At 40.1% G+C, this 27,799-nt stretch overlaps 1 protein-coding gene across 2 annotated transcripts; it reads left to right on the plus strand.

Moving 5' to 3' along the window:
* Window positions 1–3,587: 3,587 nt before the first annotated feature.
* Window positions 3,588–27,629, plus strand: LOC133646242 (phospholipase DDHD1-like). Of its 2 annotated transcripts, XM_062041404.1 has the most exons (14): window positions 3,588–4,669; window positions 10,671–10,847; window positions 12,732–12,833; window positions 15,448–15,576; window positions 15,660–15,807; window positions 18,252–18,361; window positions 18,457–18,563; window positions 18,640–18,902; window positions 21,290–21,365; window positions 21,465–21,614; window positions 21,715–21,779; window positions 21,858–22,030; window positions 25,736–25,933; window positions 26,007–27,629. In XM_062041404.1, the coding sequence occupies exons 1-14, from the start codon at window positions 3,952–3,954 to the stop codon at window positions 26,192–26,194; spliced, it is 2,604 nt and encodes an 867-aa protein (XP_061897388.1). In that variant the 5' UTR covers window positions 3,588–3,951; the 3' UTR covers window positions 26,195–27,629. The 2 variants fall into 2 exon arrangements, with proteins under 2 accessions (XP_061897388.1, XP_061897389.1); XM_062041405.1 differs by lacking the exon at window positions 12,732–12,833 and having other exon boundaries at window positions 26,007–27,627.
* Window positions 27,630–27,799: the final 170 nt, after the last annotated feature.

Consider the following 27,799-nt stretch of genomic DNA (forward strand, 5'->3'; position numbering starts at 1 on the left):
GCGGACGTTAAGGGCGAGGTGGTTCTCCTGACACCGTAGTGCCAGGTTCTTCTCTTCGCTCAGGTAGGCCGTCTCATCTTTATCCGAGATCAGGCCCACCACAGCTGTGTCGTCAGCAAATTTCACAATGGAGTTTGTGGTGTTTTTAGCCACACAGTCATGTGTGTAGAGTGAATAGAGGAGGGGGCTCAGAACGCAGCCCTGGGGGGCACTGGTGTTGAGGATGATGGTTGATGAGGTGCAGTTCCCTGTCAGCAAATCCAGGACCCACTGACAGAGGGTTGAGTTCAAGCCCACGTCCTTGAGCTTGATGACGAGCTTGGATGGGACTATGGTGTTGAATGCTGAACTGTAGTCTATGAACAGCATTCTCACATAGTTCCCCTGCCTTTTGTCCAGGTGTGTCGTGGCGGTACGCAATACGTGTGTGATTGCATCGTCGGTTGACCTGTTTGGGCGGTGTGCAAATTGCAGGGGGTCTATAGTGGGGGGGAGGGAGGAGCGTATGTGGTCTTTGATTAGCTTCTCAAAGCACTTCATGGCTATGGGGGTGAGGGCTACGGGGCGGTAGTCGTTGAGGCAGGGGCAGATTTCTTTGGAACAGGGACAATGGTGGATTTTTTCAGACAGGTGGGGATGACGGACTGTTCAAGGGACAGATTGAATATGTCTGTGAATACCGGTGCCAGTTGGTCAGCACAGACTTTTAGGACGCAACCGGGAATGCCGTCTGGCCGTGTGGCTTTCCTGGTATTCACCCTCTTAAAGGTTCTCCTCACGTCATGTTCTGTTATTCTGAATGCTGAGTCTCCATAGCCAGTGGCCACACCCTCTTCTGCGGCGCCATGAAGGCTGCTGTTTGAATTTGCAGCCTCAAACCGTGCATAAAAGGTATTTAGCTCATTTGCCAGGGAGACATCAGCATTCACCACGGGGGGGGGGGGTGCCTTTATAGTCTGTCATTGTTCTGATTCCTTGCCATACAGCTCTGGAGTCAGCCTGCTGAAATTGAAACTCCATTTTGTCTCTGTATCTTCCCTTTGCCTGCTTCACTACACGCCTGACGTCATAGCACGCTGCCTTGTACGGTGCATGTCGCCGGTCGCGCGCCCTCTGCTGTAGGCTGAGGTGCGCGCTTTCAAAGCCTCTCGGACCGATCTATCAACCCAGGGCTTCTGATGTGGAAAAACTTTGTGGGGACATTGTTGATTGTCATGTTCGGATGTACATTGTGGACGCCGTCTTGGCTCCGCAGTAAGTCTTTGCTGTCATCCAGCATTCTGTTTTTGTTGACTTTGTAGCCAGTTCAGTTTTAGTTTCGTTCTGCATAGCCTTCCCTAAGCTTCAATGACTTTTCTTAGGGGCACTCACCTTTTGTTTATTTTTGGTTTAAGCATAGGACACCTTTTTACCTGCACACTGCCTCCCGCTGTTTCCGACATTTACAAACCAATTAGCTACCGGCCGCCACCTACTGATATGGAAGAGTATTACACGGTTACTCTGCCGAGCTCTAGACAGCACCGACACTCAACAACAACACATCATTTGCAGACTATAATGAGTGGTTTGCAAAAAAATGTTTTTTTACCCAAATAGGTGAAATTAGATAATCTCCCACGACACAGCAGATTGTATCTCACGGCACACTAGTGTGCCGCGGCACAGTGGTTGAAAAACACTGGTATAATGAGGTTGCAAACGTAAAATTCCTTTTCAAATGTTTTTTATCATACTGTGTAAATCCAAATAGCACATCTTTAAAACAAAGCACAAATTTTACATGAATATTGTGTCAGTCTGTGTTTGTTTTTTTTAAATGTATTTATTTTTTTATTTATGTTTTACAAAATATTTTTATTTGACACAAATGTAATTTTTAATACAAGCCAATAGTATAATGATTCTACTATTGATAGTAAAATGATTATACTATTGATAGTATAATTATTATACTATCAATAGGGGATGGCGTGGTGAAGGTGGAAGAGTGGCCGTGCCAGCAATCAGAGGGTTCCTGGTTCAATCCCCACCTTCTACCATCCTAGTCACGTCCGTTGTGTCCTTGAGCAAGACACTTCACCCTTGCTCCTGATGGGTCCTGGTTAGCGCCTTGCATGGCAGCTCCCGCCATCAGTGTGTGAATGAATGGGTGGATGTGGAAATAGTGTCAAAGCGCTTTGAGTTCTTAAAAAAGGTAGAAAAGCGCTATACAAGTATAACCCACTTACCATTTACCAATAGTATACAAGCCATTAGTATAATGATTATACTATTGATAGTATAATCATCAATCTTTATTGCAGACCTTAAGATCCATTAAACATATAAAAACACAATCCAAAACATTAAAAACAAGACAATAACACATTAAAAACAAAACAATAAAATATGAAGCCCAAATGTCAGTTTCTGACATACAAACATGTGTGCCAATGGTTCCACAGTCCAGATGAGTAAATAACAGAACTGCGGCCAGGGTTCGTTATCACAGTGATTATGTCATTTTCAGACTCAGATGCACTACACATATCAGATGCCAATCACATAATGGTTATACTATTGATAGTATAATGATTATACTATTGGCTTGTATTAAAAATGTTATTTGTGTCAAATAAAAACATTTTTTTTGTAAAACATAAATAAAAAAATAAATACATTTTTAAAAAAAAAACGATTGATACAATATTAATGTCAAATGTGTGCTTTGTTTTAAAGATGTGCTATTGGGATTTACACCGTATGAAAAAAAGATTTCATACTCGCCATTTCCGGCCCTTAATGGCTGTCAAAGTGTACCAACTTATCGGATTACCTCCTCAGACTTCTTCTGTCCAGGTAGCATTGCATGATTTATGATCTACAATAAACTTCCAGGGAGCAAGGAAGCAGACCACTCGATGATGTAAACATAGGCACAAATAGTTTGTCTGCTTTAGCGCTTATATTAACAATATCACTAATACTTGGTTAATATTAATGTCACAAAATATAAATGAAGTATTGTTGTTGGTTTTTGAATGGTTATTTATTGGATTTTATGGGCAAAATAGAGGACCTCCCATTGGCTCTGCTGTAAGTTCTCCTTAAGAACTTACTCTCTTAAGTAGCCAGAACAATATTATAATACACCATATTCCTTCTACCAAGAAAGTACATTGTGTGGCAATTTATTTATTGTTTAAGTAAAACTTTGTCATAAGTGAATAAGTACATTGTACTATAATGAGGTTGTAAACGTAAAATTCCTTTTCAAATTTTGTTTTCATACAGTGTAAATCCCAATAGCACATATTTAAAAGAAAGCACAAATTTGTCATGACTATTGTAACTCCGTGGATCTTTTTTTTTTTTCTTTTTTTTTTCCAATTTTAAACTTATATTTACAAATTTCAACATTTACAAACAGACAAGAAACAGAAATCAAAATAAGTACAAATCCGTGGGTCTTTTTGTCGCCAACTGTCGGGTGAATGACGCCACAAAGCGTGTGCGTCGTACGTACGCGCTCTCGCGAAATGAATGCGTCAACGTCAGCTGTCAACACCCGTGAACGCGCACACTCATTCGCTCCTGCTCGATGGGCTGCTAGTGTCGCTATGGAAGTGCGGGCTTTGACATCACATATTCCTGATGAAACTCTCCCCCCAGGACACATAAAAGTCACGTAATTCGCGGCGTTTCGGGTGAAATCGTTTCATTTTAAAGTCTTATTTTTTATTTATTTTTTGGTCGGCTGATGGCGTAGGAGTTTTAAAACACGAGTGCTACGAGCATGTTGTCCGGTTAGCTTCGGAGTTCTACCGGCTTCGTTAGCCCTGGCGAGCTAGCTAGCTGTTAGACCCTTCTAGAAGCTTCATGGGACTAAAATGTATTAATTGGAGAGCATAATGGCGTCCTTTTTAAAGGTTAAAGCTAACGGGCGCGAAGGGTGGTGATGCTACAGTTATGAACAATATTAGCTCCGTGTTGAAGCAGACTTTACACAGCGATGCTAGTAAGTGTCCCCAAGTCGGGGTGACAGCGGCTGACAACAACAACAAAAAGTGGGACTACGAGTGCTGTCACGACATGAGCCCCATGGACGACACCGTGCAGGCCGGGATGTCTTCGGTCCAACCCGGACTGGACGCGCCACACCTGGACCTGAACCTGAACGAGGACGGGCTCCTGCTGGACTTCCCCCCGACCGCCCCATTCATCGGCGGCGACTCGGTGGAGTGCGGCAATGGCGACGCGGTGGCGGCGGTGGTGGGCCCGCTGTTCGAGAGGAGAAAGCGGTCTCGGTCCAACAGCTCCCGGCACCACTTCAGCGACGTGGTGGTGGAGCTCGGACCCGAGGAAGTGCGGTGGTTTTATAAGGAGGACAAGAAGACGTGGAAGCCCTTTGTGGGACACGACTCGCTGAACATTGAGCTGATGTTTCGGAAATACTGGGAGCTCAACCCCGGCGAGGAGGCCGACCGCGGCGATGCACCCGTGGAAGAGAACGGTGGAGTACCGGCGGAGACGTGGACGGGCAGTGTCTCCCTGGAGACATCCACCAACAGCATGGATGAGAGGGACCCTGGCAGCATTGGCATCAACGTGGAGCCTGTTTGTGTTCGGGGAGGACTTTACGAGGTGGACGTCAAAGATGGGGAATGCTACCCCGTTTACTGGAGGCGTAAGTATGCAGAAAACATCACAATTATATCCTCTTCTGCAATTTTGATCGAACAGTAAGCGAGCACAAACTACAGTATCCATTAAACCATACTTGCCAACCTTGAGACCTCCAAATTCGGGAGATTTGGCGGGGTTAAGGGGGGAGGAGTATATTTATAGCTAGAATTCACTGAAATTCAAGTATTTCTTTATATATATATATATATATATATATATATATATATATATATATATATATATATATATATATATATATATATATATATATATATATATAAGAAATACTTGAATTTCAGTGAATTATATATATATATATATATATATATATATATATATATATATATAAATAAAATAAATACTTGAATTTCAGTGTTAATTTATTTACACATATACACACATAACACTCCTCTCTACTCATTGTTGTATTTGAAAGTGCAATGCTTTGCAGACAGTAGCACAGCCTTTGAAGGAGCATAGGTATGGGCAGTGTAACATTCAGGGTTGGAGTCAATAACCAGGCGAGGTGACGAAGTTACGTCTCTTTACTTCATACTTCAGAACCGACTCCCACACTTGCCGTCAGGGTGTGCAATACAACGTAAACCGTTGGCCAACCAAAAAGTAACCACATAACACTATACGGTATAGTGTTCTGTTGTTACTTTTTGGTTGGCCAAGTGGACGTGACGATAGGCTGTCCTCACTCAGGTCCGCACGGATCTGGAGGGGTGTGCCTTAAGTCCGGCTGGAAATCGGGAGTAATTCGGGAGAATGGTTGTCCCGGGAGATTTTCGGGAGAGGCACTGAAATTCGGGAGTCTCCCGGAAAATTCGGGAGTGTTGGCAAGTATGCATTAAACCAGTGGTGTCAAACTAATTTTAGGCCCTGTTTACACTAAGTAAATCCCACCTAACCTTATCCGTGTCCACACACAACAATACCACCGTTTAAGACGCGACCTAATACGCATGCGCGGAAAATGCGCACGTCATAGTCACCGCCAGTGTTGCTTTGTGTGCAAGTGCTTAAATTTAATTTACCTGAACAATATCCAGTGTTGTGGTATTTCAATTACCGTATTTTTCGGGCTATAACTCGCAGTTTTTTTAGTACCCGGACTTATACTCAGGAGCGACTTATGTGTGAAATTATTAACACATTACCGTAAAATATCAAATAATATTATTTAGCTCATTCACGTAAGAGACTAGACATATAAAATTTCATCGGATTTAGCGATTAGGAGTGACAGATTGTTTGGTAAACGTATAGCATGTTCTATATGTTATAGTTATTTGAATGACTCTTACCATAATATGTTACGTTAACATACCAGGCACGTTCTCAGTTGGTTATTTATGCGTCATATAACGTACACTTATTCAGCCTGTTGTTCACTATTCTTTATTTATTTTAAATTGCCTTTCAGATGTCTATTCTTGGTGTTGGGTTCCATCAAATAAATTTCCCCAAAAAATGTGACTTCTACTCCAGTGTGACTTATATATGTTTTTTTCCTTCTTTATTATGCATTTTCGGCCGGTGCGATTTATACTCCGGAGCGACTTATACTCCGAAAAATTCGGTAACTGGAATCCTGTGTGCTGTAGGGCCCTATTGTAGTGAATCACACCGGCGCCATCATACATGAATCACATCTTTATTAGAAACGTAAACAATGTGATGAAGAACATTTTACATCAATCAAACTAGAGATCTAGATATCTGGTCAGGACACTCCTCACTCTTTTGCCGTCACCTTCATTGGCCATTCGTTATTAGTGACTTTATATACTCTGGACCTAGACGTTGAGTCCGCGACATACATGGCGGACAATAACTGATACAGTCTGCTTTGCCCGTCCAAATGCATTCGTCTTTTTTCATAGTTTTTCTTCGAAAACCAGGTAATACAAAGCATGGCTACCTTTTTTATCACATAGACGGGAGCCCGCATTCTCGTTGACTCTCCTTCGACAAATGGACAACGTTTTTTGCTAAGTAGAATCACAGCTGACCTGGACATTGACTGCGTGGGTTCCCTCCGGGTACTCCGGCTTCCTCCCACTTCCAAAGACTTGCACCTGGGGATAGGTTGATTGGCAACACTAAATTGGCCCTAGTGTGTGAATGTGAGTGTGAATGTTGTCTGTCTATCTGTGTTGGCCCTGTGATGAGGTGGCGACTTGTCCAGGGTGTACCCCGCCTTCCGCCTGATTGTAGCTGAGATAGGCTCCAGCGACCCCCCCGCGACCCCAAAGGGAATATGCGGTAGAAAATGGATGGATGGATATATAATATAAATTATCACATATTGCATATTTTGTGTTTTTGACATTAAAACATGGCATAAAACATAACATAACAGGCTTCCAAGCTCTGGAACGACCTACCTCTGAGTGTTAGACAAGCCTCCTCTCTTCCTGTTTTTAAATCTCTCTTAAAAACATACTTTTATTTCATGGCTTTTAACACTGAGTGATATCCATCCTGCAATGGCGCCCCATAATACACCTGCTGTGAACCTGTTTTTATGTTTTATGTATTTTATTTATTATCGTGTTCTGTTTGTGTTGTGTTTGCTCGGTACTCGTATTATCTTTTAACCTGCCCATTGTACAGCACTTTGGCTACCCCTGTGGTAAATTTTAAATGTGCTTTATAAATAAAGTTGATTTGATTTGAATTGATAAAAAAAAACATTTATGTCAACAGATAGATCTGAAGTTGATCTATAGATATATCAGCGTTGAAAGTAAAAAATAAAAAAATATGTATATATTTGACTTGTTTTTTTAACACTTTAATGACTGAGACCCTTTTGGGTCCACATAATCTTTAACATTCATCAAAATTGAGTAGAGCCCTAATGATTACAATCAAAATTGTATTTGTTTGAAAAACCAAAAATATCAAAATGGCCCCTGCATGCTTTACTTTAGCGTAAATAGTTTGGACACCCCTGTCTTAGAGAAATCGATCGATACTCGAAGCAATATGCCAAGAGGAAGTGAATTTGTGTGACGTCACATCCACCACCCAACACACATTTTTTTCTTTACCATTAAAAAAAAACTTTTACAAATTAAAACGGAAGAAGATAAACATATTTAAACACTTAAAGGGGAAGCACACTTTTTTGGGAAGGCTGCATATTGTTCACAATCATTATGAGAGACCTAATGATGATGTTTTTAATTTATTTTTTAGCATTCTAAATATTCAAATGGGATCAAAAGTTTGCTTCCATTGGAGCATATGGGAGCACATCCTTCATTAAGGTTTTATATACCGTACAGTATATATACAGATGTAAGTACAGTATATATGTACTGTAAATGTAGCAATGGGTGCATTTATAATAAGATTTAATATTTACGCATTTTGATCATTTTAAGCATGCAAGGCGCATTCATTTCAAAAACGCATCAGGGCGTTTGCATTTTTTTCTTCATCACTGATTACTGCTCACTGCAGACTTCATGAGAGCCAACAAACATAATAAAACATCACTTACTGTGCAGTGTCTGTTGTCATTAGGATGCTGACTGCTAGGATGTTCTTATATTCCCATTTAAATGAAAATGACCACAATCTTCACGTAGAAATAGGGTGGGAATGGCGGGGAGACCCAGCGTCTTTTCGTGTCTTTCTCGCCATTTCCGGCCCCTAAATGGTTGTCAAAGTGTACCAACTTATCGGATTACCTCCTCAGACTTCTTCTGTCCAGGTAGGATTGCATGCATGATTTATGATCTACAATAAATTTCCAGGGAGCAATGAAGCAGACCACTCGATGATGTAAACATAGGCACAAATAGTTTGTCTGCGTTAGCGCTTATATTAACAATATCACTAATACTTGGTTAATATTAATGTCACAAAATATAAATGAAGTATTGTTGTTGGTTTTTGAATGGTTATTTATTGGATTTTATGGGAAAAATAGAGTACCTCCCATTGGCTCTGCTGTAAGTTCTCCTTTAAAAAAAAAAAAGTCTCTTAAGTAGCCAGAACAATATTATAATACACCATATTCCTTCTACCAAGAAAGTACATTGTGTGGCAATTTATTTATTGTTTAAGTAAAACTTGGTCATAAGTGAATAAGTACATTTTGACCACATAAAATAGCGCACATTCATCAATACTGTGATAAAATATTGAAAATTATGATAATTTCGGTGACTATAACATCCATATGAAATTTTCATAGCGTTACATCCCTAGGTGGCATCACCAAACATAACAAGAAAAAACCCATGTGCAGGTAAGGTGTTCACTGATATCAGTTTGAAATGCAATGTTTGTCAGATTTTCAGGCATATTTTTTTTTAGAAAATGTTGGTTGGACTCCAAATTGGACCATTGTTGAGTTTAGTGCCCATTCAAAAGTTGTTTACTGCCAGAGATGCCATAGCAAATGTATACAAAAATGTTATTTATTTTAAGAGAAGTCTATTTAGTTTGAGAGCAGGTGGTTACACACAGTTATTATTTAGTCTAGCCAGACATGAACCACCTTAGCAAACATTATTTGTGCGCCTGTCAATGTAGCGACGCCGCCAGCCTGCAGCTTCTTGTCTGCTATAATTTCTGTGACGTGAGCCTGTTTGTGCTTTTGTCAAAAAGACTTAATAAATGACTGTGCCTGTTTGAATAATGGTTTATCCACATGTATTATTAAGACCATTTCTTTGAATCCTATCAACAGACTGATTAATGTGTAAAACTAATCACAGCTTTCCTTGCTCCATAAACCACAGAGATGTGGCCCTCCTGGATTTGTCTGAGTTTACTATGTGCCATATACCATTTGTTTTTTCTTTTTCTTTTTTTTCCCCTTCTATTGTAGCTGGGGGAGTTTATTTAATTTGGATGGATATTCATTGGATGGACATAGTAATTGATTAGTAGCTTTGCTGACTCTTAAGCGTGAAATTGATCGTGGATTAATGGTGTTATGGCTGCCACTAGCAGAGGTGCTGTTAAGTCACTTAACCAGTTTGCTGTTTTAGGACAACATAATGTCAACTATATTGGCTATATTCACATCATGGCACAACTCTTACGGGCAGCATTATTCTGCTCTGTACAACACTAGCATGGAAACAGGAGTTCATTACATTTTCTCCAAAGGCAGTCAAAAAAATCTATAGACCAAAGCATGTATCTGGGTGGACAAAACAAAAATAATACATATATTACAATTAATAAAATATTAATACGTGTTAATCAATATGTGTTTTATATGTTTACATTAATCATTTAAATATGTAATATTGATTAAATAATATATTGTCAAATGTAATCTTTAAAGACTGGATATTTGTTTTTGTGTTGTAATGTTAAGCAGTCTTTGCTCCGGAATAGTAGTTGTCTTTTAAATGAATTGTATATTTCATAGGTGTGCCAAAAAAAAACTTGATTCACATCTGAATTGTGCTTCTTATTTAGTTTGAATCAGTTTACAATTTTTCAAAACGACTTTTATTTGTAATGAATAAATGTTTTTCTAAGAATCTGTTTTAAAAATGTTTTTAGGCTATCACAGTACTTACTAGCTGTGTGTACGTCATACATCCTCAGACAAAATCGACAAGCGGTAGAAAATGGATGGATGGATGGATACCAAATATTACATTGCTAGAATCAGTTTTCATCAATTCTGAATCGAATCGTCAACTCAAGAATCGGAAATTGAATCGAAACGTGAGAAGGCCAAAGATTCCCAACTCTAATATTTCAGCTTTACAGATGCCAGGTCTGCTCTGCAAGTGGTATGTGCTTTTGTAGAGGCATCTACCCTAATACAGTTATAGCACTGTCATACAGTAGTATTTGAGGTATGGCGTTACTTATTCCAGTGTAGGACACACACTTTATTTCGGAGGCAGCGTGTGTTATAGTGGAGGGGACTTTTCTAGGAAATACAGTCAGACCACTAGTGACGTTTCGAGTTAACACAGTTCCCCATTTGTGTTGTTTTCCCTTAACAGAGCAAGACCACATCCCAGTGATGAGAGGCCAGTGGTTCATCGACGGCACCTGGCTTCCTTTAGAGGAGGACGAGAGCGACCTTATCGAGCGTGAGCACCTGAGCCATTTCCGCGGGCAACAGACACAGGACACCTTCGAGACCGACTTGGTTGTCCGGACCGTCGACAGTCAAGATGGTGAGTTTGTTGCTAATTTTAGGGTTGTGTTTAATTAGTAGTGTGCCTGCAGAGTTTTAAGTATTTATATCTACTCCTGTTTTAGAAAAGTGTGTGAAAGGCGTCTTTGCGTTCGTTTTGACACGCAGGATTTGAAGGCAACATGGGCTTCTATTCATTTGTGAGCGTACTTGTTTCGTTTCGTCATCGCCACAGTAGAAGCAGGTGCAGGGTGTACATTGAGGCACATCCCTAAAAAGGGCTGGTACTTGATGGCCAATAAAGAAAGAGCGTCTTTGATTCAACACTCTCATCTCAGGCTGCCTGATTGTGTGGGGGTGTGAAGGATAGTTGCTGAGAAAAGGACTTGAAATAAAATAAAGTAAGAGTGTGAAGAAAAATACAACTGAAAGAGATTGTATTAGGCTGCCAAGACCAGTGTAAAACATTACACAGTTGTAGTAACCTTTTGCAAGTTAGAAGTATTCAACATAGAACATACTGTACCTTGTTGTGGTACATTAAGAAAGGACACCATTTGCGCTCCTATCGCTACTCCTGTAGTGCAAGTGTCGGATTACGTGCATCCAGAATGCTCACCCGCATGTAAACACCCACACGCGACATAGTGATCATACTTTGCTTATCTCCATCTTTTAGCACGTGAAATGCACACACGAATGTCGTGTTTGAAATATATAATTAATACTAACCAGGCTCTAAACTGATTCAGTATCCTCAAGCACAAAGGTGCACGCACGAGTGCCGCAGCTGTGTTACAGACAATAAATTGAATCGTAAAGCTCGGAGATTGGATCTGACAGCGCTGCAGTGTTGCACATTTATCACTTCTTCTTACTAGCATATCTTTCTCCTTTTTATCTTTGAGCTCACAGTAAGCAGTATATAAATGGCGGACACACAAGTGATCGATACAGGCAAAGTAACATAATAATACATTACTTTTCTTTCTTGTAACTGTAGATTCATGAGCAATTATCTTCGTGTTTGTGTGTGTATACATTAGGGGAGACATACTATCTGTATCATATCAAATAATCTGTTCCATAGTCAAACCGTGGCTAGCATAAACGATGCTCACAAGTATTATCACCAACAATACAAAACGCTGTTATTGGCCTTCATTTGCGGTTTCTTCGCACAGCATCTATTGTATACCCCCATCACACACTTTAAGCCCTTACAGCCGTCAAACTAAATGGACTCTGCTGATGGCTTGTACAGCGAGCTAACTTCCTGTGCACTCAGCAGGTCTACTCCTCATCAGCCCCCCGCCCTTTTGATGAGGGAGACATTGCTGACATTTACAAATCTAGTGGCTTGTGTCTTTGCACGGACTTAGTCAGAGTCATGTTTGAGATTTGAAGCTTGCTAATTTGGCTAACAAACTGGCTGGTAAGACTTTTTTAATTTAAATGTAACGTCCAGATACCTTCGTGTACCTCATTGCAATTTAGGATGATGCTGAAAGTATAGGTAACTACATTGCTTAAACGTCTTCAATACAGAATGTGTAGCTCTGCTCTTTTATTTGTAATATAACTGCTTGAATATGTGTACCTTTTTAAATATATTAAATGACTCTGAACAAAAGCAATGTAAAGAATGGTGTTAAGCTAAATGCTATGCTAGGAATGAACCTTCTGTACATATGAGTCACTACCCCTGTCATCAGAGGCTCGTGTCAAGTAGTTCTGCATATTAGACTGTGGACTTGGTGGTGAGACACATCTCAGGACTGAGGTGCTGTTTAGGGATATTATCCACCAGTGCCCGTCATTGCAAATCAGTCTAACAGGTGTGCTACTTGACAAAATTGCCTGCTGAAGAGTGATGACCGGGGTAGCTTGTATGGCCCTTTACTCATTCTCTCTTGGTTGTTAGTTCTCTCCCACCTACCCCCTTTCTACCTCCCTTTTCTGTTCAAATGGAGTGGATATCAGACGAGTGCTAAAGCAACATGTCACAAGCGCAAACGCTGCCAAGGTATTGTAAAAGACTAGTTTTCTCTCTTACTTGAACCCGCTAGCTTTTACCCTCTCTACCTGTAGATCCTTGGTCTCTGTGGGACTAGATTTCCCTTTCTTCTAATAATTTAGACTTTTACTTAATGCTAGACCTAGGCTCAGTTCTCAACTGTAATTTTAACTGGGCCTAGTTGCTAGCACATCCCCCTTTTGTACTGTGATCCAGACTTTGGTACTGTTGCTGTTCTGTTGCTGCTTATTGAGGAACAAGTGCCTCTCTTTTCTGAGCCTAATAGAGTAGGCTGGTAGAGAAAGGACCACATAAACCAGTAGATCTTGAATGGCTGTCTTTTCTTAACTGACATCCCTTGCAGTATTAATGGAGCACCATCACTCTAAACAAGGCTGTTGGTTGCGATCCAAACACAAAAGGACTGACACAACAAGTCACTGTGCCATCTTTGATGTGTATCAGTGACCCAATTCTGGACGCATCGACCTTCATCAAATACGCTAAACAAAGAGGTCTGTCTCTGTGTTGTAATGTCACAATTGAATAATTATTCTGCTTACGTGCATAATTGTAGTACTCAGTCAGGATAGTCATTTATCCGTCCATTTTCTTCCACTGCTGCCACGTTATTGTCTCAGGCCACTCTTTTAAGGGGGAGCCTGGAAAGAAAATCTGCGTATAAAGTTTTAAGCTTTGTCCTTTTGGTCTCTTGCCAAAGCTTGTGACCATCGGTTGACTGATAAATTTTCTTCGACACAACATTCCAATCCTGCGATTGTGAATGCCCCACCGACCTTTCTATTGATTCCACAAACAATTACCCAAAATATTTTAAATCCTTTGCCAAGGGCTATTATGTCTGAACAGTATAATTGGTTGTGGGTTCACTCCTGACTAAGACACGAGTAAAACTTTGCACAGACCCATTTGAAAGCAACTGAGATCAGTCAGGTTGGGGTACACTCTCTCCCACAGCTTTTATCCCCCATCCCTGTAGCCCATTACCTTAAAAGTGGGCTACAATTCAACCAAAGAGAAGTCCTCATTGGCATGCAGTTACAGAGGACATTCTCTCGTTCATTATCCCGCAGTGTGACCAATGCCACATTTGCCTTCGTTACGTTGAAAGAATGTGGTTGGTAGTTAACAGACTTATTGTGAATGTGGTCCTACTCATTTAGATCAGTTAACACAAACCACTCCTTACTCACTTCGCCTCTTATCAGTCAACAGTTACCTCCCCCCTGAGTTGCATGCCTCAGTGAATTTTCAAAGACGATAGCGTACAGCTCATAGGATTTGAAACAGATGAACTTTTATGGTTCATGGTTGAATGCCACCCCTTCCTTCCATAATGCATCAGTGTTCACTATAAAGCCGGAAGTCACTTGTATGTTACAAAGAGACATCTGACCAATTCTCATTGCAGCTTGTGACTTCCTCCTGCTTTACAGTGCTGCAAGGCTGCATTGTGTCTTGGATCACAATTGTGTGTTTTGCTTTGTGTGAATGCATGGTTTAAGAAACACACTCCCTTACGTTTCTATTCCATCAGGAGTTGTGTTGTGTTATTGTTGGTGTGATTTCTTCTTACGATGGTATAAAATGGTGGTCTCGCTAAGACAAATGCATCTAGCAATGGTGTCAGATACTTTGTGAAACTGTTTAAACACCAAAATGTCATCTGCATTTCTCCAAGTACTTTTTTCTTAAGGCGTTTAATCCCCGAATTGGTTCAGAGTTTTGCAAGAGAGCTATGACTGCGCACTGGACCGCCGCCAAAGTCTTCTATCACTCTCATTTCAATGATGATTATGAGTGCTCGAAACGTCTAAGAGACGCATAGTGCAGGGACAGTCGAGCGTTTTGGTTCAGCCTCTGTTGTAGCTCTCTCTTGCTCTTGTCACTGCATTACAGTTAGAGGTGGGGGAAATGATTGATTTTTAGATGCATCGCAATTCGGAAATGGACGATTATAGAATCAATTAGCAAACGTCAATAATCGATAATTGATTTATTTATAGTAAATAAGGTAATGCAGACAGTTATAAAATTTCAGCGAGCCACCTCACCGAGAGATCCGACCAGCTCCTTTACTAGAGGGCACTTATGTTCCAGTTTTGCACACATTTTCATGAATTTAATTACATTTTGGATTTAATTTAACTTATTTCAAATGAATTGGGTTTTTTTAAAGTTGCAAGTGAATTATTTAGTGAAACTAAAATGCTTTTAAAACTTGCATCAATATACATTAATTAAAGATGAATCAATAATTGATTTTGAATCGAATCGTAGCTCCTGAATCGTAATCTTATTCGAATCATGTGGTGCCCAAAGATTCCCACCTCTAATTACATTACACCAGAATATACTCATGTAAGCAGGCAACAAGCACAAACTAGCACATCTTGGTGCTGTTTTTCTAATCCAATGCGTATGATGCTTATTTAATTAACCTTTTCCAAAAAAAAGTAATGTTTTCTATTGATAAGATTCCTACATTTCCGGTCACAACTTTTGCTCACAACTTTTCCCATATTTTCCTTCTTCTTTGTCAATGGATTTCCTTTTATCATGCGCTCACATTGCTTTATTGCTTTCCTCCAAAATCCCACAGCCATCCACAGCTTGAAGTTGAGTCGGACCCACATCGACTGGCACAGCGTGGATGAGGTCTACCTCTACAGCGATGCCACCACCTCAAAAATCGCTCGCACTGTGACGCAGAAACTTGGCTTTTCCAAAGGTCTGGAGGAGGAGATTACTCTGTCACTCCATTTAAGAAGCTTGAAAAATAGTTCCAACGTCTACGGTTTCGTTGTCATTCAGCCTCCAGTAGCGGAACGCGGCTTCATCGGGGATACGTTGAGGAGGCCTCTCCGGAGGATAGACCCCCTCAGACGACGCACATTGTCTTCGTGGTCCATGGGATTGGACAGAAGATGGACCAGGGCCGCATTATCAAAAATACTGGAATGTAAGTGTGAGATGTGATATACTGTAGGTGTGGCATATAAAATGTTTCTCAGACAGCGAGGATTGTTTTCAACGTACCAGAGCAGTCAAAGTGAGTCCCGAGGAAAAATATTTCACGCTAAATTGAGGAATGCCCTTTCACACGGGCGTCATACCTCTGTTACCACTCTGATACTACCTGAATAGGCGGAACATTGATGTCAGTGTTCCACTCATTGTTTATTCTCGTTCCATTTCGCCGGGACCCTCACTTCATGTACGTTCAACAGCAGTGTTGGCAGAGCATGCAAAGCAGAGCAGGGTCAGGCCATTACTTGCGGCTTAGGTCGGCTAAGCAGGTAAAGTAGACCAAGTCAGGTTGCAACACACCTTAAGCCTCACGAGCGGCTACCTCAGGATTACGGCCTACACACACCCTCTCCTGCCAAGAGGAAACATCAGCGTGGCATGTCTAGCCACTTCCTCTTATTGACTGACACTAGTATTTTGTGTTTGGTGGTATATTTGGTTTACAGAGTACACTTATAAGTAAAAATGTAAGTTCTGTCCAAATCTGTTCCAAGTACACATACGTCATGAATGTCACCTGTCTGCAAATATCTATTCATTATCTAACACTGCTGTTTCTACAAGATAAGCAGGTCTGCCAAAATTGTGACCCTTAAAAACACTGTGCTGCTTTCTGAGTAAGCATTTTCCCGTTCGATTTCATTGAGTAAGAATGTCCTGATCAACATTTTGTTGATTTTTTTCGGCATCAGATCCGATGTGATTTCGAGGTCCCAATCCGATACTTTGACAATAGATCATAGAACGGAAAATGTTTGACTGATTGATTGAGACTTTTATTAGTAGGTTGCACAGTGAAGTACATATTCTGTACAATTGACCACTAAATGGTAACACCCGAATAAGTTTTTCAACTTGTTTAAGTCGGGGTAGGATATGGACATCAAGTAGTGGACATAGAGAGAGAGAGAGAGAGATCAGAAGGCATAAGAAAAAGTATCTGCATTTGATTGTTTACATTTGATTATTAGCAATCCGGGAAGGGTAGTTTAGGGTTGTAGCTGCCTGGAGGTGAACTTTTATTGCGGTTTTGAAGGAGGATAGAGATGCCCTTTCTTTTATACCTGTTGGGAGCGCATTCCACATTGATGTGGCATAGAAAGAGAATGAGTTAAGACCTTTGTTAGTTCGGAATCTGGGTTTAACGTGGTTAGTGGAGCTCCCCCTGGTGTTGTGGTTATGGCGGTTTATAGCGATATTAGCGAGTAACTAAAGTAAACACAATAACACATTTTTATAAACCATATCTTATTACATTTAGAAATTGCTAGTATTGATGTATGATGTATTCTATTTGTGATATTGAGTGCTACATAGTTTTATTGGGGGGAAGGGGCAAAAAAACTAACTAAACAAAAGCAAAAATTACTAATGTCCCTTATTTAAACCATTTGGGTTTTTCCCTCAAAACCTTCCTGTATCCAGAAAATTACTACCTGAGTCTGTATACAATAACAAAAACGACCTCAAAAAAGGATTTTGTAAGAACAAGAACACACACAGGCCACATCACTGGCAGCGCAAGCTACATCACCGATAGGTGGACCACTCGTGTGCTCTATTGGAGGAGTCTTGCACTTATTGTACTCTTTAAAACAAATCATCAAAGCAACAAAATACAAATCGATGCCATTTTCTAATTTCATTTATCAATTTACTCTGTGAATCTTAGCAGCCCTAACTGGGACACCACTGTGGTAAGTATCTGTTGGGCTCGGCAGCTCATCAGTCGATCGCCAATCAGTTAAAAAAATAGAAATATCGACCCCAATCTGATCCCATGATAAGGATCGGATCATCTCAAGTTTGGAGGTTATAATCTCTAAAGCCTGGATAATGCCACTGCATCGAGTTGCCAGTATACAATATACCAGTTCGCTCCTCCCTGCAAACCCTTTTGCGCAGCGTGACGTGCACTTAAAAAAAGAATGTAACCTAATGCCACGGCGAGGTAGACCCTAAAGGCTGTGATTGGGCTCTTTGGTTACATTATTTTCTGTGTGTGTATGTATGACTCGTTCAGCAGGAGAGTACCCGCCCTCCTTTATGAGCATGTTCTCAACATTTGCCATAAAAGTGACATTCATTAGTTCCATCTTCAATAACGCTTCTTTTCTCTCTAATTACCATTGTTGTGCATGCGACAACAGAAGCTAACAAGCTACATATTCAATGAGAGTTGCGGTTGGTCACGTGAGATTACGTAACGCCACGCCCTCAACGCCGACAAAGAGGTATAAAAGTAGGGGTGTCCAAAGTGCGCTCGCGGGCTAATGGATAATAGATACTATATATTTCCCTTCAACAATTTCCATGTACGCACATGATTGTCTTCACATTGTTCTCCAACCCTACATACTGTCGGCTGTTGTTCAGGTTGAGGGAGGGAGTGAGGAAGATGGAGGAGAAGCACTTTTCGGAGCACAATGATGCACACGTGGAGTTTCTGCCTGTAGAGTGGCGCTCCAAACTTGCCCTGGATGGAGGTTTGAGATCTCTTTGATGCTCTTTGTAGTGGAGCAACATTGACCAGGCGACACTGTGCAGTTTACCTCTACTTTTACACTTTGTCTATATGTAGATACGGTAGACTCCATCACACCTGACAAACTGAGAGGCCTGAGAGACCTTCTCAACAGCAGTGCCATGGACATCATGTATTACAACAGTCCTCTTTACCGAGATGAGGTGATAGCACTAACAAATACATTTGATTGTCTGTTTTGTTAATTTTGTCCATTTCACTCCTCTTCTCTCAATCTAGATCACCAAAGGACTAACACAGGAGCTTAACAGACTCTACACTCTCTTTTGCTCACGTAACCCTGAGTTCGAGGAGCGAGGAGGAAAAGTCTCCATCGTGTCCCACTCCCTCGGGTGTGTCATTACCTACGACATCATGACCGGCTGGGATCCCGTACGCTTCTGCCTGCAGGAGCATCACGCCGTGGAGGAGGAGCTGGACCTGCACTGGATGTCCTACGAGGAGAGGATTCTCCTAGACCAACTGCGGCACACTAGAAATAGGTACGATTAACGTATTTCCCCAAAACAATAGCCTCTAATTAATGAGTGCATTTTTAAAAATATTTTTTACTACTTAAAGTATATCTGTTGCCACCACGTGTTGCGGTACGTTGTTCAGGGGTTCCCACAAATTGCCAATATAATTGTGGTGGGTGCGAGGCCTGAGTGGGGTCAAAATGACATCTTATGATTTGTAGAATTGGCGCCGATGCGTATATTGTCTCTTAAAGGCTAAAAAATATTATACATACATTTGAAAACACATCAAAAGTTTAGCCCTTTTTTAAAATCGTTGCTGCTTATTGTATAATGTAACACCGGCTGCACTTTGTTGAGAAGTTTTCTAGAGACCTTTTCTTTATTTGAAACGACTAAAAACTAATCTAGCATCTTTTTCTAGTGTTATAGGAGACTGTGCTCATTTTGGAGACTCTTTATTTCTGTCGCTCCATGTCCACGACAAACAGCAAGAGCTGCAGCGAGCCTCTATTATCCCAAATCACTCAATGATGTGACATTTGCCAGCTGCACTTTCTCTCCTTAAAAGAGCGCCACTGTCCTCTTAATATTTGCACATTGCACATTTTATAGATCGCTGTCTGCGAGTATATCTCGGATATATTTAAGTATGTTAAAAGCGCAGCCTTTGCTCCAGAAAAATGCATATGTAATCACAACATCCTCTTTTAAAAATGCTGTTTTAGTGATTAAATTCTATAAAAGTCTAAATAATAGATACATCCATTCATATTACTAAGATTAGTTTTCATGTAAAAACCCCTCATTTTTAAGGTATGGCTTCTTTTTTTGGCCGTGGCCTGCATGTAGGGGAAACTCTGACAGGGTTTCCCCCAGCTTGCCAATCAATATACTTGTGGCGGTTGGAGCGTGGCCAAAATATGACATCATCATATGATTTGCTTAACAGTCGATGCATATATTTTCTTGAAAAAAGGCTTAAAAAATTACACATACATTTAAAAACAAATCTGTGTTATTAGTAATTAGTGTTAACATATTGTTTCTTATATCGTTTTGCTCTTTCTTTATAATTATTATTGTTGTACACTGTAACAGAGGCCGTATACCAGTGGCGGCTGCTGTTCTTCCAAATAGGGGAAGTTCATTTTCAGGTACTCTCTAAACATGATTAAAGTCTCCATTTACAGAAAAAAGAAACAAAGATGCTAGATTTTACAAAGAAAATGTCACTTAAAAGATTATAAGATTCTCCATATCAACAGGAACAACGGAATGAAAATTAAAAAATGCTATGGCAGTGTTTTATATTTCAAAATCGCTGATTCACTCATTTAGCCGTCTATCAAAAAGGGATGCAGCGTATTACGTATTAATTCAATTTGTTTTCATATATAATATTCACATTTTTAAGGTTTCATTTTCAAGGTGTGGCGGCTTTCGCATTGCCGTGGCTCTGCACCACGATCAATTACATGTAGAGGAAACCCTGCAAATATAAAAGTGTGATCAAAAGGAATTTATTTTTAATTATAATGTTAACATAATATAATTTATTATACATATATACAGGTATATTGTGACAAGTCGCCACCTCGTCACAGGGCCAAAACAGATAGACAGACAACATTCACACTCACACACACACACACACTAGGGCCAATTTAGTGTTGCCAATCAACCTATCCCCAGGTGCATGTCTTTGGAGGTGGGAGGAAGCCAGAGTACCCGGAGGGAACCCACGCAGTCACGGGGAGAACATACAAACTCCACACAGGAAGATCCCTAGCCCATGCTAAAAAATAAGTAAATTATTTAATAACATAAAAAAAAGGTAAAAAATATTTTGAATATATATATATATATATATATATATATATATATATATATATATATATATATATATATATTATAATTATATATATATATATATATATATTTTTTTATATATATTCAAATTATTTTTTACCTTTTTTTTATGTTATTAAATAATTTACTTATCTTTTAATTTGTATTATTCAAGGCCTCCTGAACACATTACTTCAAATAAAAGCTATCCTTTATAGTTAAACAAATAAACATGTCCACCGCAACTATTTGAAAAGATACAGCTATCAAATATAAATCTCTACTTTATGGCCTTTTTATGCTGAGTCATGAGACACATATTGTTATTGCATTAGCAAGGGAATATATATTCCATCCACAGCAACCATGAAATCTCTCCAGGCTACAAATGCTTGTAGTTCACTTGCACCACCATCTGTCCAGTCTTGTGTATTGGCAGCCTCTATCAGGCACAAGCTTTTAATGGACTTGAAGACTAAAATACTCAAGAATGAGCTCTGTTTGTCTGTGTGTTTATGTCACTTAAAAGTACTCCCTTTGTCCATTTTTGCTTGTAATAGATTACGTGAGCTGGAAAATCAGCTGTTAGCACTGGAATCCTCAAAACCGTCTGCACCTCCAGCACTCAAATTTAAGGTGTGTACTCCCAAAACTGCTCGAACTAGTCCAATTCTTTACTAACTGTACTGTTGCTAATTGGAAGCCATAAGTAAGTCTCGATTCCATCTCTTTTAGGTAGAGAACTTCTTCTGCATGGGTTCCCCTCTTGCCGTCTTTTTGGCGCTGAGAGGGATCCGTCCTGGTACCAGCTGCCACCAGGACCACATCCTGCCCACTTCCATCTGCAGCAGGCTCTTCAACGTCTTCCATCCTACAGACCCTGTGGTCAGTTGGCATTACTTGCCTTAATGGACAACTTTTTTGGTAATTTGTGTTGTGCAGCAGTTTCTTTGATGCTAAAACATCCTAATTTGCTCCTTTTCAGGCCTACAGACTAGAACCCCTCATCCTCAAACATTACAACAACATTGCACCTGTCCAGATACACTGGCAAGACTCATTTATAGCACTGTTATAATGTCTAATCTATCACATATTGTAGCATTGAACATGTTCCTGCTCCATCAGGTGTAGCGCCACCAACCCGACACCTTATGATGAGATGCGACCTACTTCCCTAAACCTTGTTAAAGAGCCCACATCCGACATGGAGAGCATCCCCAGTCCAAGCACCTCTCCTGTCCTGCCCCGTAGACACTACGGAGAGTCCATCACCAACTTAGGCAAGGCCAGCATACTGGGTAAGACTTATTATCATGATCAGCCTATTATTCCAAAAAGCAGCATTTAAAGCAATGATTTTGTAGGTCAGGGGTTCTTTAGCTTTATGACCTCAGGTTCCAACTTTACCACTATAGAGGGCCCTGGGGCCCACTCAAATATTAACATTGAATTAGCAATTTTACTCTTAATTTTAATCGTATTCAATAGCTATATCTAATCTATTTACAATTACCAGGATTAACCTTGTCAAATTATATGAAACCATGTGTTATTCACAAATATTATTATTGAGGCTTAGGTCAGGCTAATTTCAAAAATAAATACTAATCAAATATAGTGCATAAGAAGAGACTCATACAACTAATGAAAAATACATTCACATGCAATTACACAATGCTAAAATAAATACATTCTAACTAAATTAATAGTATACCATATTATATATATATATATACATATATATATATATATATATATATATATATATATATATATATATATATATATATATATATATATATATATATATATATATATATATATATATATATATATATGGTTTACTTTGTAATTAAGTAAACGCAGTCTCAAAGAAGTATAACCTGCGGAGGCACTTTCTGTCGAAACATCCACATTTCGATGTCCGGCCCCTGAGCGCTTGGGCTCTTAAAACTGCAGCCCTCTTCATTTTGTAGTTGAATAGCCCTGATGTATTTCATTAACAGGAAAACAGTGTGGAGTAACTCAATTATTGAGATATTGTCTAAATAAAACGCGATTGGTGGGATCTACTTTTTCTTCCGCCAAGGTGAATACAGCGGCACTTTGTGCTGTGCTTAGTCATTCAGTCAGTTCTTTGTTTATTTCAGCAAATGACTGGCAATTAAATTAAAACAGCAAGTGTACTGTATCATTTTAATATAGGGGACTTGGAGACACTACATACAAGTTGAATATAAATAAGATAACACATTCAGTGCTGAATAACGCCATCATTTGTTTCGCTCTGTGATTTCATATAATTTGAAGATAATTCCTCAAGAGCAGCACCACTTGAAATACACTACTTTTTACATTTTACCAGACACATTAAGTATATTTGCAGAAAGTATTTGTATCGGATCGGTTCAACATTACCAGCCTGAATTCTACTCTATGTGCAATCGGAAAGTATCAACGGTATGGCACATCCCTACTATACTAACCACAGCTGAGAAAAATATTTTTTGGCGGCCCACTAAGGGGCAGCGTCGTGTATAGAGTATGGCCAACTCTGTTTCAGGCGATCTCCTCAATGATTGGTCAAAAGGCACAAAACTACAGGGCATTATGACTGCTACCAATATTGAGCTGCTGATGCGTGTCTGCGGCGCTTTCTCCTTAGTTTTTCGGCGTGTAAAAATGCCCTCTTGTGCAGCATAGGGCTGGGAATTGTGGAAATCTTTTACATTGCTTTCCCCGCAACCCGGAAAAAAGACAAGTGTGGGAAGTGAAGGTTAGCCATCAACACTGGATAGTCACACACTAGTGTCTTATGCCAGGTAAACGCACGACACCTCTGTGTTTTGTTCAAGAGAGAACACACAGAAGCTAATACAAATGACAGAAGAAATTAAAGAGATGGTTTGACAAAAACAGACTATCCTTGAACCTCAGTAAACATAAAATAATGCAATTTGGTAGCAGCAGATGAGAAAGCCAAACAAATACGAATAGACAGAATACACATTGAAACAGTAAAGTAAATTAAATTTGGGGTGTAATAACAGATGATAGTGGATCAATAAAGTTTGTCTAAGACTAAAAGCACAGGCATAGATAGCACAGTGATTACAAACAATACATTGGAGGCAGCCAACACTTCACGCACAAGTCATATTATCTCCGTAATTGTTTGTCCAAAGCTAATGAAGATTTTGGCAAAATTAGGGTAATAAGGTATTTGTTGGTCATTCTGGGTTTTTTTTTTTTCACCTTTTATTGCGCCGTCTGTCGCATGTTATAGAGTCTGCTGGTCACTAAACACTGCATGAATGGAGCAGCAGAGTGCCTCAAATACGGCCGCAAAATTATGCTTTGACGAAATAAAAGCATGTTTTATTGTAAGTTTATGAGCTAGAGTATGTTTACAACTATATTTACACTTATTATTTTGGTTGAAAAGTAACGTCAGAACGGGCAGCACGGTGGAACAGGGGTTAGTGCGTCTGCCTCACAATACAAAGGTCCTGGGTTCGATCCTGCGCTCGGGATCTTTCTGTGTGGAGTTTGGATGTTCTCCCCGTGACGTGCGTGGGTTCCCTCCGGGTACTCCGGCTTCCTCCCACCTCCAAAGACATGCACCTGGGGATAGGCTGATTAGCAACACTAAATTGGCCCTAGTGTGTGAATGTGAGTGTGAATGTTGTCTATCTCTGGACTTGAAGTGGGTGTGGCATGGATGATTGTTTGGCGCCCAATAAAAGACTTGATGCGTTGAGGTGGCGACTTGTCCAGGGTGTACCCCGCCTTCCGCCCGATAGTAGCTGAGATAGGCTCCAGCACCCTCCGCTACCCCAAAAGGGACAAGCGGTAGAAAATGGACGGATGGCGCCTCTTGTTTAGTTGACCATACTCTTTATACACGACTCTGAACAATGGTTCCGGGGTCTTATGGTTAAGAAACACTGTCGTAGGTCATGTTATTTGTTGACAGTTGTGATGAAGTTATATAAAGACCAGCTACTCATTCATTTTAATATATACAGGTATATATATATAGATATATATAATTTTTTTGTATTATTATTAATCAGTCCAAAAAAATAATACACAATAATATTACAATTACAAATTCAAACCAAACCCAGCCCAGCAACATTCAGAATAGCAATCAACAGAGTAATTGAGAGGACACACAAACATGACACAAAACAATCCAAAGTTCATTTAAATATTTGAACGAAGGTCAAACAATCTTAATTTAAATGAGCAAAATGTGCAAAAAGTGAAGCGCTGTGGATACTTCCCAGATGCTCTGTATCTATTGTGTACAGTATATCATGTTATTTAATACAGCTATTAAATTGATAAACATAATTTAGATCAGCAATATGAATAATGATTTTGAATATATAGAGAGAAACATAAGTAGATATTTGTATATATTTTATGTTTTGCAAAATTATCTAAAAATAAATGCACAATTTGTATTATTATTAAAATATTTTACAATCATGCATTATTCACCGAGGATTTAGAACAACAAAACTAGTCGCCACGGGGGGCGCTAGGAAACCCTGGAGTTGTCGACCAGTTACTTGAGTTGGATTTACTGTGTGATTTTATAGATGTACATTTTAAATCATTGTACTTTACCACGGTGTTTGTTGTTTTTGGGACGAATACTACATCAAATACTGCAACACTATGGACACTCCAGAGAATTGTCACCAAGGCTTTGATTGATTGATTGAAGCTTTTATTAGTAGATTGCACAGTACAGTACATATTCCGTACAATTGAAACTTTTATTAGTAGATTGCACAGTACAGTACATATTCCGTACAATTGACCACTAAATGGTAACACCCAAATAAGTTTTTCCAACTTGTTTAAGTCGGGGTCCACGTTAATCAATTCATGGCTCCTCTGTCCCTGTCCCTCTCTCTTTATGTATCTCTCTCTCTCTCTCTCTCTCTCGATCTCTCTCTCTCTCTCTCTCTCTCTCTCTCTCTCTCTAGGAGCGGCGAGTATCGGCAAGGGCATCGGCGGCATCCTCTTCTCTCGTTTCTCACGCTCCAACAGCCAACCTTCCGTCTCCATAGCGCTGGAGGGCGGGGCCAGCCCCGAAGACGAGGAGCAGAAGCGAACGGAGAGCCAGTCGGCGTACGGCCTCTCCACCATGGCCCGGCCCACCTCGCCCACCGCCGACACATCACGTTAGTCCCGGGCAGAACACCACCCTCCTGTCTCAGCAAATGTCACGCTAACAACCCTTGTCTCTGTCCTCAGTGGAGCTGGAGCGCCGCGTGGACTTCGAGCTGCGGGAAGGTCTGGTAGAAAGTCGCTACTGGTCCGCTGTGACCTCGCACACGGGCTACTGGTGCTCACATGACATAGCGCTCTTCCTTCTGACCTTCATTTACGGGCAGAGGACGACGCCCTCTGACCCCGAAGAACAAATCCCCGAGCCTGACTGAGAACTATTTTTGCTAAGATATTTTTGATGCGCAGATATTTTTCCTATGACCCAACACTTGGGAACCGTTAGTAATAACCTGACTGACTAGTTTCATTCCAGTGTTTTTATTTTTATTTTGTGTAGTTCCGTGCAGTGTCTCACCTTAACGGAGGACCAGAAACCATAGCGACCTTAGCTGGTATGACCTCTGACCCCTGTAGCTGGTTAATGAATAGCATGGACAGTCCGGAGCCTTCATGACACTGATGCCTGTCGCTCAAGCATGAAAACAGCCGGAGCGTTTCTTTGCCTTTTTTTCCGAAGTAGCCAAACATTGTGGGCATTCTAGCAACCCCCGGTGAGGAGGATTCTCAGTTTGCACACACAAGTCACAGCCCTTTAAAGGAAGCATGGCCAGTTCTCAAAAAAGCTAACTCGCTTTCTCCTGCAGCGTTCTCTTTATAACCCGCAGCTTTAAAGATGGCACTGAGAGTTTTTTTTTTGTTCCCTCAAAAAGGGGAAAAGGGAAGCATCAATTTTAGGTTCTGCACTGGAGCGAAGGCCAATATTTAGCGCCTAACATTAGGAGGCCCGCTTATGCAATAACACATTTCACGGTTTATAGTGGAGCTAAAGGCATTATCATTTATTTTTGTGCAAAATATCGCGTCGTTCCCCCATCAATCAACCCTCAACCATGTTTGGTTTGAGCGTTTAAAGCATTTTAATATTTGAATTTCAGTTCCTCATAGTGCCCTTTCGCACGCGCAGCAATCAACCAAGAAGTCATTATCTGTGTAACGAGCTTTGCATATGAAGGGGAATATGGTGCCAATATGCCATGTTTGCACCATTAAATCCGTTTTATCACACAAGAATAGAAACAACACTGTGGAGAAGATGCTTTGTTATTAACATCATTGCCAAGAGCTCCATTAAATTACAGGACCGCTTTTGTCTTCTGCACAAACAAGGGCTGATGCATCCGTGAACTGACTGCATTGTTTATCGCTGTCAAAAGTTATTTATTTGTCGTCCTGTTGACTGAAACCCAGACTGCCTTCCAGAACAGCCCAAACGTTGGGAAGCGTTCTCGAAATGAAAGGAAGCAAAAGACACATCATCGTCATCTCTTCTACTCCTTTTTTAATTTTTTTTTTTTTACATTTGCACAATTTCAATGAAAGCAATTTAAAATTAAAAAGCACAGCTACTTTTTTTCAAAGGATGATATTATATTTTTCTTATTGAAGGCACTTTTGTAGGTTCCCTTCTGTTACTTCCCACTAATTTGAAGCAATATGTCACTCCTCACAACAAACGTCTTGACCTAATGGAGTGAAGGAGAGAAATGTGCATTAAAAGTGTAACTTCCATCCAAAGCAATGTATTTAGTTCCTTTCATTAAAAAGTTTTCCTTGTTTTGGAGCACTTACGCCTCTCATTTGCAACTATTACAAAACCCAAAACAAGTGAAGTTGGCACGTTGTGTAATTCCTAAATAAAACAGAATACAATGATTTGCTAATCCTTATCAACTTATACTCAATTGAATAGACTGCAAATACAAGATATTTAATGTTCGAACTGAGAAACTTAAAATTTTTTGGAAATCATTAACTTA

Source organism: Entelurus aequoreus, linkage group LG03 (assembly GCF_033978785.1).
Source record: "Entelurus aequoreus isolate RoL-2023_Sb linkage group LG03, RoL_Eaeq_v1.1, whole genome shotgun sequence".
NCBI classification, from domain to species: Eukaryota; Metazoa; Chordata; class Actinopteri; order Syngnathiformes; family Syngnathidae; genus Entelurus; species Entelurus aequoreus.

Excerpts from the sequence above, each read along its gene's own strand:
- LOC133646242 (XM_062041404.1), top strand. The coding sequence starts at position 3,952 with ATGAACAATATTAGCTCCGTGTTGAAGCAGACTTTACACAGCGATGCT. Across the intron at positions 18,362-18,456 it reads CAAACTTGCCCTGGATGGAG|ATACGGTAGACTCCATCACA; the intron begins GTTTGAGATCTC and ends GTCTATATGTAG. Across the intron at positions 22,031-25,735 it reads AGGCAAGGCCAGCATACTGG|GAGCGGCGAGTATCGGCAAG; the intron begins GTAAGACTTATT and ends CTCTCTCTCTAG.